The 13,619-nt window shown below is 36.4% G+C and overlaps 1 protein-coding gene across 1 annotated transcript; it reads left to right on the forward strand.

Annotated features, from left to right (window-relative positions):
- Positions 1-12,063: 12,063 nt before the first annotated feature.
- On the forward strand, positions 12,064-12,981 carry LOC142839153 (vomeronasal type-1 receptor 48-like). Its single transcript, XM_075955079.1, has one exon. The coding sequence runs from the start codon at positions 12,064-12,066 to the stop codon at positions 12,979-12,981; it is 918 nt and encodes a 305-aa protein (XP_075811194.1).
- The last annotated feature ends 638 nt before the right edge of the window (positions 12,982-13,619 follow it).

Raw genomic sequence — 13,619 nt, forward strand, 5'->3', positions numbered from 1 at the left:
CACTCATCCATTGATGGTGGGAATGCAAACTTGTGCAACCACTTTGGAAATCAGTGTGGCTATTTCTCAGGAAATTGGGTATCAACCTACCCCAAGATCCAGTAATACCACTCTTGGGAATATACCCAAGAGATGCCCTATCAGATGACAAAAGCATTTGTTCAACTATGTTCATAGCAGCATTATTTGTAATAGCCAGGACCTGGAAACAACCTAGATGCCCTTCAATGGAAGAATGGATGAAGAAAGTGTGGAATATATACAAATTAGAGTACTACTCAGCGGTAAAAAACAATGACCTCTCGAATTTTGCATGCAAATGGATGGAAATGTTTTCTAACACTATCCTGAGTGAGGTATCCCAGACCCAAAACGATGAACTTGGGATGTACTCACTCATAATTGGTTTCTATCCATAAATAAAGGACATTGAGCATATAATTTGTGATCCTAGAGAAGCTAAATAAGAAAGTGAACCCAAAGAAAACATATAGTCATCTGCCGGGATATGGGAAGTAGACAAGATTGCAGGGCAAAACCAGGGAATTTGGGGGTGAGGTGGCATGGGGCTAAAGGGAAATGGGGTGAGAAACATGAGAAGGGGAGAATGGGGGGAACTTGGGGGAATGGGATGGTTGGGATAAAGGAAGGGTGGACACGGGAGCAGAGAAATATATATCCTAATTAAAGGTGCCATCATAGGGTTGGCAAGAGACTTGACTGTAGAGGGGCTCACAGGTATCCAGGGAGATGTTCCCAGCTAGTACCTTGAGCAACTGAGGAGAGGGAACCTGAAATGACCCTATCCTATAGCCATACTGATGAATATCTTGCATATCACCTTAGAACCTTCATCTGGCAAAGGATCGAGACAGAGAGAGATCCAAATTGGAGTACCAGACTGAGCTCTTAAGATCCAAATGAGGAGCAGAAGAAGGGAGAACATGAGCAAGGAAGTCAGGACCGCGAGAGGTGTGGGCAATGATCTAAATGCAGTGTTACTGCTCAGAGAGAACATGGAGTGATTGTGTGACTTTCAGATGAAAAGACACATGGTATTGGTTGATGTGCTGTCCACTGTCAGTAACGTTAATAAGTCTTTGGGAATCTCAAAAAAATGAGGACCTTAGATACTCAAATAAGGTCCATGAGCATATTTTTATGAAATGATAGGCCACTAGGAATAAAGAGTGATTACTTGATTAAGGTAGTAATTCATAGCACTCGCCTCAACTCTTAAACAATTTTAAAGTATCAGTTACTCTTTAGAAATTGAATTTAACTCACCTGCAACCGGAAGCACACAGAAGCTCACTGAAACTTTACAGTCTCACACTTTCCAGCCAGTTCCCTTGTGATGAAGTAGCAGCAGGAGCGTTACTGGAGAGCCTGTGGGGAAGCAGTCAGACCCAGAGTTTGTCACAAGTCACTGTGAGACCCTCACCACTTATTCTAAAGGGGATGAAAATTTCCTAGCAGAATGTTTTAAAATTAGAAACACAGACTAGCTTCACAAAAAGATAATGCTTTCCTTCCCCCTCCCACCCGAGAAATTCCAAAGCACAAAGACACCCAGCCAGCCACCTGGTGATAAAGAAAAACAAAGAACAAGCTATGGAAAAGAGCAAAAGACCTTGCACCCACGCCAAAGCGGCTCTGAAAAGCCTCCTTGTAGTTTCACCTTAAAAAAAAAAACTAACCCCGCAGAGGAACTTTTAACTTCTCTCTCTACCTTGCTACCTTGCAGTTTCGGGGTCTAGGAGAAGTTCCTGGATAACCTGTACCTTGCATTTTGCATTCCGGTCTGCTCTGGTTTTTGGTGGGCTCTCTCCCTCTGGCGGTTGTATCTGGGAACAACAGTCACATGGTGTAAGTGTGGGAAAGACATGAAAGTGTTCACTGGAAGAGTGTGTGTGTGTGTGTGTGTGTGTCTCTGTCTGCCTCTCTCCCACCCCGTGTGTGTGTGTGTGTGTGTGTGTGTGTGTGTGTATCTCTGTGAGTGTGTCTGTGTATGTGTCTCTGTGTGTTTTTGTCTGTCTGTCTCCCTCTCTCTCTCTCTCTCCCAGTGTGTGTGTGTGTGTGTGTGTGTGTGTGTGTGTGTGTGTGTGTGTGTATGTGTGTGTGAAATTACTACCTGGACTAAGAACAGATCAATAGCACATCGTGTGCTGGGGCTGCTGTCATGACAAATGAAACAGCATTGAGTGAAAACAGTGTTATATCAAATATATTTCTAAAATAAAATCTATTTCCTGGATGACTTGATCAAATCCATGAAGGTCCTGCCTAGTGCGTCTTCATCAGTGTAGATTCTTAAAGTGAATTGTACAAAACAAACTGAAAAATTTTGTGATGCTTGCAACCAAATTCATGTTTTCATTATTTGGTTTTCACAGTGTGGACGCTCTGTGTCTAGTGAGTAAGTGACAATTATTGGCATTCTGTATTCCATTTTTAAAACAATGATTTCACAATTCTACATTTACCACTATAGTTTCACTGTATTTGTGTTTGGGAGAGGCGGAGATAGAGGAAGAAGCTCAACCTTAGTTCAGACTGACTTTAATCAAACTCTTAGCCTTCAAAGTGCTAGGTTCATAGGTGTGTGCTACCACACCTGACTTCACTTTCCATTTGAGTCTCTTGTATGTATTAAAATGATATTCCAGAAATATTAAAATGGACTTATTCATCAGCTAAACTTAAATTTACTTGACATATTTTCAGTATGCATATTTTAATGAACAATTATATTTTACAACTATTAAAGAACTTTGGGTATTTTGACTTGAAATAATTGGATACTATTCAAGAACTGAAAATATTTATCACTGCTAATGAAAAGCTTACTTGATATCATATCAGTAGCAGTGTAACAGTGTTCAACTTAGAAAACTTAAATATTGAAAAATAATTCATTATAATTAACCCATTAAAACTCCTACTGAAAATTACTCAGTTTACATTTTTGTAAAGATAACATTTAAATAATTTATATAGTTTGTTTTCTTTTTTAGGAAAATAAAATATGAAGAGAAAAAAGAATGAAAGAAGAAAAGTGAAGTATGATTCTAGATACTTTTCAGATGACCAAAAAATTCTACTTCATTAGAAATTATTACAGTAGAATAAAAAAAATCTAGGAAAAATTTCAACCATATTAATATAAATGTTAAGACCATCTTACATTTTACTAAGTCATGAAATGAAACTTTACTAAAAATTCCTAAGTATACAAAAACTTAACAGAACAGAAAAATACTGATAAACACAAAATTAGTTAATATTTGTTGCATAGTCCTGATGAAGTTTCATATAAATCAATTAATAAGTTTGAGAAGAGTAAAAAAAGAGAAAATATAATTTATATATATATATATATATCTTAATATTATGAATGTACTTCTACAGATCAATGAATGTGTGTTCTTTGTGTTTCACCCTCTAAGCCATTTCAGGTGTTTTGTGAGAGGGTTGGAAATTTAACACAGCTGCCATTATCTAGGAGGAACCACGTTTATAGAATTATAAGAGGACACCCTTGGGAGAATCCATAGGCAGATATGCTCATTAAATTAATCTATTTAGGGTCACTTTTTACAGAGATATGAATGAACATTTACTGTAAAAAGAGATAGATTTCATTATACTTTCATTCAATACATAATACCCATTGATCTCCTTCACCTTGTTACCCTTCCCTGTCTCTCTATCCACACTTCTGCTAGGTGCTGTCCTCTTTCCAAAATGCATCATTACAATCAGAAGTCATAGCATGTGAAATCTATGTTCTTTTACAAATAATTCCGTCACAATGTAATCTGTGGTGTTTGCTATTGATACAATTAGGCTCAAAAGTAAATTCTAAACAGAGAATTCTCTAATCATTTTATTACAGAAAACTCTGCTTCCTTCTACCACTTACAACTCTCACTATTAATGAAGACAAAAAGAAACACTCACCTGGCTGGACCTGTGATAAACATGCATTTGAAAGGAGGCCCTAAGAAGCAGTTATAAGGAAGAAATGTCATCAGCTCATGTCGCTCTAACCCATAATTATCATGTCACCTGGAAAGAGGGAAGTTCTGAACTTGAGGTTGTTAGGAAGTGGCACCATAGCTGGAAAAGTGAACTTCTCTAATTCCAGGACAACACTAGAGTGGGAGCAGCTGAGCTCTGGCTTTCCCACGTGTGAACTCTTCTCCCCAGACCCTATCTGTCTGTGTGGATTAGTGGATCGCTGTCCTTCTGGAGAAAGCTAAAGTAAAAATAACATCACGTTCATAAGAAGTAGAAAAACATTTTATTACTCAAGGAATCCTTCCTGCTTCCAAAATATTCCTTAATAGGCTCCACAATTACATGACAGTGGCTTCATGACCTCACCAAGAAATTAAAAGCACTTTTGCTAAAATTAAGAAAAATGTATGTAAATACACTTGGGAAAATTAATCTTTCTTACAGGGCCACAGTCATGAGATGATATCATCATCATATAGTGAGCTGTGGGCCTGGGGATGTAACTTAGTTGGTAAAGTGTATTATAGACATTGTTGTTAATGTGGGATACCATGGAGAAATCAAACCTTGAAATTCTATGCACAGGTGAGGGAGAAAAATCCCAAGTCATTGGTGAACACAAGACCTTCAAGATGATCTTAGAAAAAAAACTGTCCCATAAAAAGGAAAGACTCACCCACACATATAGAAGAAGAAGCACAAAGAATACATTAAAGACAAAAACTGAAAAGGAAATTTCCATAGCATCTCATATTTAAAATGCTGAGGAGACAGAGCAATAAAGGTTCATTGAAAGTTGCAAGGGAAAAAGTGCAAATCACAAGTAAAGAACACTTTTCAAAGAATAGCTGATTGCTTAAGGAAAGCTTTCAAAGCCAAAGATACTGGGATAATACCACCCAAGTTCTAAATGACAGACAACTTAAATAATATGGCCAGCAAAATTACTGCCATGATTGAAGGAAAAGGAACACTATTACAAACATTTACGGCCTAAAAATAATTTAACTTCAATAAACGAAACCTAAGGTAATACAGGAAGATTTATTTTGTGGTAAACAGAGGAATAAACAAAACATAGAGTCTTTGGAAAGAACATGAGCCATAATGATTTAACCATAAAAACCAATGAGAACAAAAACCATCAACGTGTTTACCAGAACAAACTCATGCATTTCTATAAAAATTCAAGCATGAATGGCCTCAATTTTGAACTCAAAAGACAGAGAATGATTGAATGAATCAAGAAATAAAATCTATCTGTTGCCTAAAAGAAACAGATTTCAGTTGTGACGATAGGCACCACCTTAGAGTAAAAGGATACAAAAGTATTCCAATCAAATGGAATCACACAGAAAGAAGGTGTCACCTTCCAAACATCTAAGATAATAGACTTAGAACAGAAACTGATCAACAGAAAGAAAGAGGGAAACTGCATTCGGATCAAGGGATCACTTAACCAAGAAGACATTACTTCCTTAAACATATGCGCACCAAACTAAGAGACAAAAATTTCAAAAAGATTCTATCTCTGTTTTAAAAGACAGAGATTAACACTAATCCATTAATAGTAGGAGAATTCAATACTCAACTTTCTCCAATAGACGAGATATCTCACAAAGAAAAATACACAGAGAAACAACAGAATTAATTGATGTCATATACAAATGTACATAAAATGCCTACAGAACAGTCCACCTAAATACAAAAGAATACATATTTTACTCCGCATTATAAAGAAACTTTTCTAAAATAGACCACCTACTTAAATACAAAACAAATCATTACAAATGAAAAAGATTGAGTAAATGTCCTTGGAGCATGATTGAGCAATCTTTGGGTATATGCCCAAGAGTAGTATTAATGGGTCCCAAGGTAAATTAATTTCAGATTTTCTGAGAAACTGCCATACTGATTTCCAGAGTTGTACAAGTTTGCAGGAATGAATGAGTGTTCTACTTACTCCACATTTGTTCTAAGACAAACTATCATTGAGTTTTTCATCTTAGCCATTCTAAGTGGTATAATATGGTATCTCAGAGTCATTAGGTTTATATATCCCTGTTAGATAAAGATGTCTTTTGACCATTTGAGATTCTTCTGTTGCAAATTATATGTTTAGTTCTGTAACACAATTTTTAAATGGCTTATCTGGAATTTTAATGTCTAATTTCTTGTGGTTTTTTTATATATATTTTGAAGATCCGTCCTTAGTCTCATATGGGCATGGTTGACCCTGAACCTATGTGTCGTCTTGTTGTCTGAAATTTTCTTTTCTATTCTTGTATCTTATGTGTTCTATGTTTCCTGTTTATTTGTGGGTGTGCATTACTGGAGCAGGTATCTTTCATGACCCTATTGAAAGACTTATCTTTGCTGTTCACTTGGGATTCTTGTCTCTCTTATGCCTATAATTTCAAGTTTTTATATTTTCATATATTCCACATATAAAATTTTTCCATGTGTGCACTCTAACAACTGAGCTACTGTGGTGGTATTTTATTTATCTTTTAATAAATACGGCTTTCCTGAAGATCAGAGAGTAAGATAGTCCCACTGGTCAGCCTTACAGACCAGAAAGTGGTGACACTCACCTTTAATCCGACTAGCCAAACTGTTTGCTATAGAAACCAGGTGGTAGTGGTACATGTCTTTCATCCCAGCCGTACAGAGAAATATAAGATGAAAGGAAACAGCAATCAGACAGCCTTATTCTAAATTCCTGAATGCAAAATGATTTCACACTGAGGTACAGGTAAGAGTCAGATGCTTGCTGTTTTGTTTTTCTGACCTTCAGGCTGAACTCCAATACCTGTTTCTAGGTTTTTATTAATCTTGCAACATTTGGCACCCAATGTTTGGTTTACAAATTCATGAAAAAAGCTATTTTCCTGAGGCTTTTTAGCCACTGGCATAGGCAAGAACTAGACCCAAACCTAATCGCTTGGGTTTGGAAGAAAAACTAGTATAGCACTGGCTTAGATTCTTCTCCAGCCCTGCCTGTCTACTCAGGACTTCTGGTGGCACTCCTGGCTTGCTGTCATCCTGCACAGTACCTACACAGCTTCTTGCAGTCGAAAGTGGCCCAATCATTCCCAGCCACTTGGATGACATGCCTCCCAAGGAAAATTAGTAAATCCAGTGCCTGCTGTAAAAAAAATCATACTACTCTGAATTATGAAATAGCAATGAAGAATGAATCAAGAATTCAGGAAAAAATAGACTATGTTTATTTTGCTAGGCTTCTATAAAGGTTCAATGACCAAATCCGGTAGTACAAATAAATAACATTATAATTAAAGGATTATTAACACAGGTGCAGATGTGACTATTATTACTCCAGAAACTTGGCATCTAAATTGGCCTCTTCAGGAGGCAGATGTTCAATTCCTAGGAATTGGAACCCTATTTCAGGAAAAACAAATCAAAAGATGGCTTGAATTCATAGGACTAGAAGGACTACAAGAAAGGCTGAAGTCACCTGTGGCTAATATAGCATTGACTCTATGGGGTGGCCATCTGTTACAACAATGAAATACCCATATTAACATTGTTGAAGTCTCAGAAATGGCTCAAATCAACTCATGTTTCTTGGAAGGGTGTTATAAGGCACTATTAAAAAACCCACCAACCATTGAGTCCATACAAAAATAGAACAACAACTAGCCTACTCTCAGGGGTACCAACGGTCCTAACTTTAAAATTGTTAACTTAGAAATATATAGGAGTTAAGCAATTGTCTATAATAAAAGAGAAACTGAAGGTTTTAGAACAGCTGGTACAGGAGCAACTAGATGCTCAGCATATTGAAGGATCAACCATCCTTGGAATTCTCCTGTATTTGTTGTTAAAAAGAAATCTGGAAAATGGAGAATGGTAACAGATCTAAGAGCTATTAATAAGGTGATTCAGCCAATGGGCTCTCTATAGTCTGGCATTCCTTTACCTTCCTTATTTTCTAAATAATGGCATCTCATAATTATTGATTTAAAAGATTATTTCTTTACTATACCTTTACTAGAAAAAGACAGAGAAAAATTTGTTTTCACAATCCCTACATATAATAAATCTCTGTCCTTTAGGGGGTATGAATGGAAGGTTCTCCAAGAGGGAATGTTAAATACCCCCACCCTGTGCAATATTTTGTAAGTCAACCATTGGAAATAATATGTAAGAAATTTTCTGAATCTATAGTTTATCAATACATGGATGACATTTTACAATCTGATTCAAATATAGATACTTTAGAAAGAATGTTAGAGGTAAAGAAAAATTTTCTTTGTTGGGGATTAAAAGTTGCTCATGAAAAATACAAAGAGGAGATTCTATTAGTTATTTAGACCATACAATATATTTATAAAAATAGGCATTAACAGGTGCAAGTTAGTAGAGATCGATTGCAGACTCTTAATGACTTCCAGAGATTGCTATGAGACATTTCCCAACTATGGCCCACTACTGGGATAGAACATGATGATTGTATTAATTTAAACAAAACCTTAGATGGTGACAAGGGCTTTAATAGTTCCAGGAAATTTTCAACCGAAGCTAAGAAAAAATTTAATTTGATTGAAGTGAAATTATAAGAGTCACATATGGATCCTATGGATTTGAATCCTAACTGAATTTTTGTCATATTACCCTACAAACATTTTTCTACTGCAATTGTAAAGCAGAGGAAGACATTTTCTTAGAATAGTTTTTTTTTCTACATAAACTGAGAAAAAAATTGAATGCTTTTGTTGAAAACGTTTCTGAGTTGAATATAAAAGGAACATTGAGACTTTGTCAATTAGCAGGAATAGACCAAGAAGAAATTCTGGTACAAATCACTAATGCTGAAATTAACAAATATGGGAAAAAATCGTGGTAAAGAACTTGTAGTAACTTTTTTTTAGGAGAGATTAACAGCAACTATCCCAAAAGTTAGAGAATTTGAGTTATAATGAGATCCTTCTGTGCATTGTATGAAACACACCAATAGCTGGAGCCCCTACATACTATGCTGACACAAATAATTCAGAAAAGGCAGGTTACAAATCTGAAACTTTTAAATAAAGTGGAACAAAGCCCTCATGATTCCATTCAAAAGACAAAATCATATGCTATTCTCATGGTACTAAGGGATTTTAAAGAATGTCTCAAACATAGTTAACCTGTAGGTCAACTATGGATACCCCAACATTGCAGATGAACTTTGGGTAACTGTCCAGGCAGCTAGGTGTTTCTGTCATTTATCACAGTTTTGGACATTGCTTGCTCACACAATCTGCTCACTCGGTTAATATTATTTTCTTCTTGGTTTTAAAAGAGTTAAAGACTGGATAGTTTTAGTTATAGCTTTCACTGTTTACCTGAGGCAGAAATCAAGTTATGATAAAAGTAAATTAGTTACAGAACATTGGATAGATATGGAATATAGTCTTTGAATTTATCAAATGCAAATGGACTACACATTGTTGATGTATTTATTGCCTGCATATATTGTATATAGTCATTGTACTTAATTTATATAGTTTTCTTACCTAAGTTATAAACTTATTTTTTATTTTAGACAAAAAGGAAAATGTGGTGATATTTCATTTGTATTTTAATAAATAAGACTTGCCTGAAGATCAGAGAATAAAACAGCCCCACAGGTCAACCTTACAGAACTGGAAGTGGTGATATTTACCTTTAATCCCACTAGCTAAACTGTTTGCAATAGAAACCAGGTGGCAGTTGTACATGCCCTTAATCCCAGCCCTAGAGAGGAAAATAAGATGGGAGAAAACAGCTCTCAGATACAGACTTATTCTGAGATTCCTGGAGGTAGGATCATCATTTCAAACTGAGGTAGAGGTAAGAGCCAGTGTGATGACAGAGATTTCTGACCCACCCGGTACTGCAGTCATTCAGTCCCAAAGAAATACACAGAGGCCTACATTAATTACAAACTGTTTGGCCTATTAGCTCAGGTTTCTTATTAATTAACTCTTACACCTTACAATAACCCATGATTCTTGTCTGTGTTAGACATGTGGCATAGTACCTTGTGTCAGTGAGGCACTCTCATCTTGCTTCTCTGTGTCTGGGTGATGAGTGCAGAATGACTTTTTCTCTTCCCAGAATTCTCCTATTCCTGTCATTCTGCCTATACTTCCTGCCTGGCTACTGGCCAATCAGCATGTTATTAAACCAGTGCAAATGAAAATCTTTACAGGGTACACCAGTGGCTGGCTGTTTTGCTTTTCTGACCTTCAGGTTGAAAACCAATATGTGTTTGAGTTTTTATTAACCATGCTACAAGGTGCATTACCAGTCCCCCCCCAAGCCTATCTGCTGACGATACAGCTATACCACCTCACACCTGTACGTTCTGTAAAAAAGTCTCTAGTTCACCCTTACCCAAGCACATCTGACAGACAGAACAGACTGTAGATCAAAGGTTACATGGGTGGTTGAACATTTTGTTAATTTTAGCAAAAGTGCTGTTAATTTCTAGATGAAATTCTGAAGCCACTGTCAAGTAAGTAGGGAGGCTACCAGGAATGTTTTGGAAGTAGGAAGGATACCTTGGGGAAGTGAAATTGTTTTTCTACTTCTTTTAAATAGGATAATTTTATTTTATTTTTGTTCACGAAGACTGGGATCAGCTAATGGACACAGACATGTTGAGCGTGGGGAGAATAGCTCACACATGGGAAACACAGGGCTCAGCTGTTCCTACTGCACTGTTTTTCTGGAATTGGGAAAGTTCACTTTCTCATTTGATAGTTGCACTTTCTAACTGGCATGTGAGAGACCTGTTGGTGGGTCCTATCTCCACATCAGCAGATATGAGTGTGTAGCCTGTAGTAACGACAGATAACAGAACAAACTGGGGCCGTAGAAAGGACTGGGATGGTTTTGGGAGCATTAGAGATGAACATAGCAGAGCACAAAAGATCTCAGGAGGGCAATGAAAAAGGAGACATCCTTAGGGAGGGGGAGGACAGAGGTAAATATGGCAGATGCTGGGAAGAAGGTATAGGGGAGTCGCAGATTGCAATTGAGCTGATTGGGAAATTTTAATGGGGAGTTCTTAGGTAAGGTGTAGAGAGATAAATACAGAAGGAGATAGGTGAAATAACGATATGGATGGCTGAAAAAGTCATAAGGCAAAAAGACAAAATTCAAAAGGAAACCTACTATTAATCATTTTCTCACATGCCTCAATAAAAGAAAACCAATGTTTGTCTAGACAGCTGGTTCTTTACACCTGAAGTGGAGTGTTCCAAAAGCTGATGGATGGGAATTAAACTGTTGATATTTAAGATCATTTCTAACCATAATTAATGGCTATGCAATTAATAAGGTATGGAAAGTGCAATAATGGCCTCCAACAGTATCTATGTTTTTAATTCCAGATCCAGGAAATATAAAAATTCACAGAAAAAGGAACACAAGAAAAGGAAAATATTAACAAAGGGAGATATTTTAATGATTAGAAGAATGGTATTATCATGAAATCACTGTGATTCAATTAGAATTATGATTGAAAACATGAGATAGTTGCAAAATAAAGCATAGTAAAATTATGTGACATGAGACTGACTCACTTCACGGTTTTGGGTTTCTTTGGTGGATATTTTCCACATCAATGTAAGTTTTACTCAGTTGTAAAAATGTGGCCAATATACTGTGCTCATCACTACTGCTTTAGTGGTTAGTTCTAAAACAAGGCAATGTAAATCAATAGGATTTGGCTTTTAAGGCTTAATCCCTAGGCGAGTAGCAGGGCCACAAACTGTGCATTCTGTGTAGGATGTGACTGTGAATCTCTAGAATGCTACATACACAGGTAGATAAATGGAGAAGTATATAGAAATGTGGGCTATGATGTCCAGACTGGAATGTCAAAACTTAAAGAGACAGGTTAATTGAGAATATGTAGGGATAATTGAATGATGATAATAGACACACTGACTAGTGAATCACAAGTCTGATGTATACTCTATTATTTTTCAGGTATATGAATTATGCTTTTAATATGATGTAAGATGAATACAATTTCAACGTATGCCATCATTAAGGAATATCCTTAATTTCCAAACTGGACTTGGAGTCCTGGCCAATATGTTTCTCTTTTTTTTCTACACTTTCATAATCCTAAGTCACAGACCTAAGCCCACAGACATGATTTCCTGTCAATTGGCCTTCATCCACATAGTGCTGCTCCTCACTGGAACAGATATTTGGCTTACAGACTTATTTGAATCACTGAACATTGAGAATGACCTAAAATGTAAGACAACGTTTTACATAAGCAGAGTGATGAGAGGCCTCTCCATCTGTGTCACCTGCCTCCTGAGTGTGTTCCAGGCTGTCACTATCAGTCCCAGTTCCTCTTATTTGGCAAAATTTAAATATAAACTAAAAAAATACATGATTTGTGCATTTTTATTTATTTTGTCTTTTAACTTTTCATTCATCAGCCACCAGCTTCTCTATTCTGGTGCTTTTACCAATGTGAGTGTGACTAAGCAGATGCAGATCACTAAATTCTGCTCTCTCTTCCCCATGAACTTCATCATCTGGACACTGATTTTAACAGTGACAATGTCCAGAGATGTATTTCTTGTAGGAGTGATGCTGACCACAAGTGCATACATGGTGATCATCTTGTTCAGACATCAGAGGCAACACAAGCATCTTCACAGCCTCAGCCACCTGAGAGCATCTCCTGAGAAAAGGGCCACCCAGACCATCTTGCTTCTGGTGGTTTGCTTTGTGGTCATGTACTGGGTGGACTTCATCATCTCATCCTCTGCAGTCATGTTGTGGATGTACGACCCTGTCACCCTGAGTGTTCAGAAGTTTGTGATGAATGTCTATCCCACAATTACTCCTTTGGTACAAATCAGTTTTGATAATAGAATAATCAATATGCTGAAAAGCTTGAGGTCAAAGTCTCACCAAATTTTTTATAAAGGGTAATTTTCTCCTTTTTAATAAAATTATTTATTTATTTTTTGAGTATTGCATCGTTATGTATGTATGTGTGAATTTCTAATACCTACAGTTGTCAGCAGAGGCTATTGTTCCCCCTTGAACGGGACTTACAGATGGTTGTAAGGCATCATTCTGATGCAGCTGTAATTGTTTCTTATAAAATACTGATTTTTCTTAAATTGTTTAATAGTGCAAGTAACAATTCAATATTCTTTATATTTTAAGTAAAATAAGTGGTATTACAAATGTACAGTCTTGTGACATTTCTGTTGCCAGGTAGTATAGATTCCTTTAAGTTCATTTTACACCATAAATTGGTTTTTCCAAAGTAATTCTCTTTTTCTTTCTTTTTTATTTTATATCATAAATGTTCCTTTGCTGCTGAGGTTACTCAAAGGAAACTCCTTGCTGACACTGATGTGTTAAGCTTTTATTTTGAGGGAATTTTAATCTACTCTCAGTCATCAAGAATAAACTAAATATCATATTGTAGCTTTAACTCTGTATCGTAAGTATAGTTTCTCTGCAGCACAAAATTAATGTGATTTGAATTTTCCATTTTTAACCAAGGTTAATTAATAAGTTCTATATGAAAATTTCATTTGTCTATGTATTTTCACTTC

Source organism: Microtus pennsylvanicus, chromosome 21, assembly GCF_037038515.1.
Source record: "Microtus pennsylvanicus isolate mMicPen1 chromosome 21, mMicPen1.hap1, whole genome shotgun sequence".
NCBI lineage: Eukaryota > Metazoa > Chordata > Mammalia > Rodentia > Cricetidae > Microtus > Microtus pennsylvanicus.

Excerpts from the sequence above, each read along its gene's own strand:
- LOC142839153 (XM_075955079.1), top strand. The coding sequence starts at position 12,064 with ATGCCATCATTAAGGAATATCCTTAATTTCCAAACTGGACTTGGAGTC.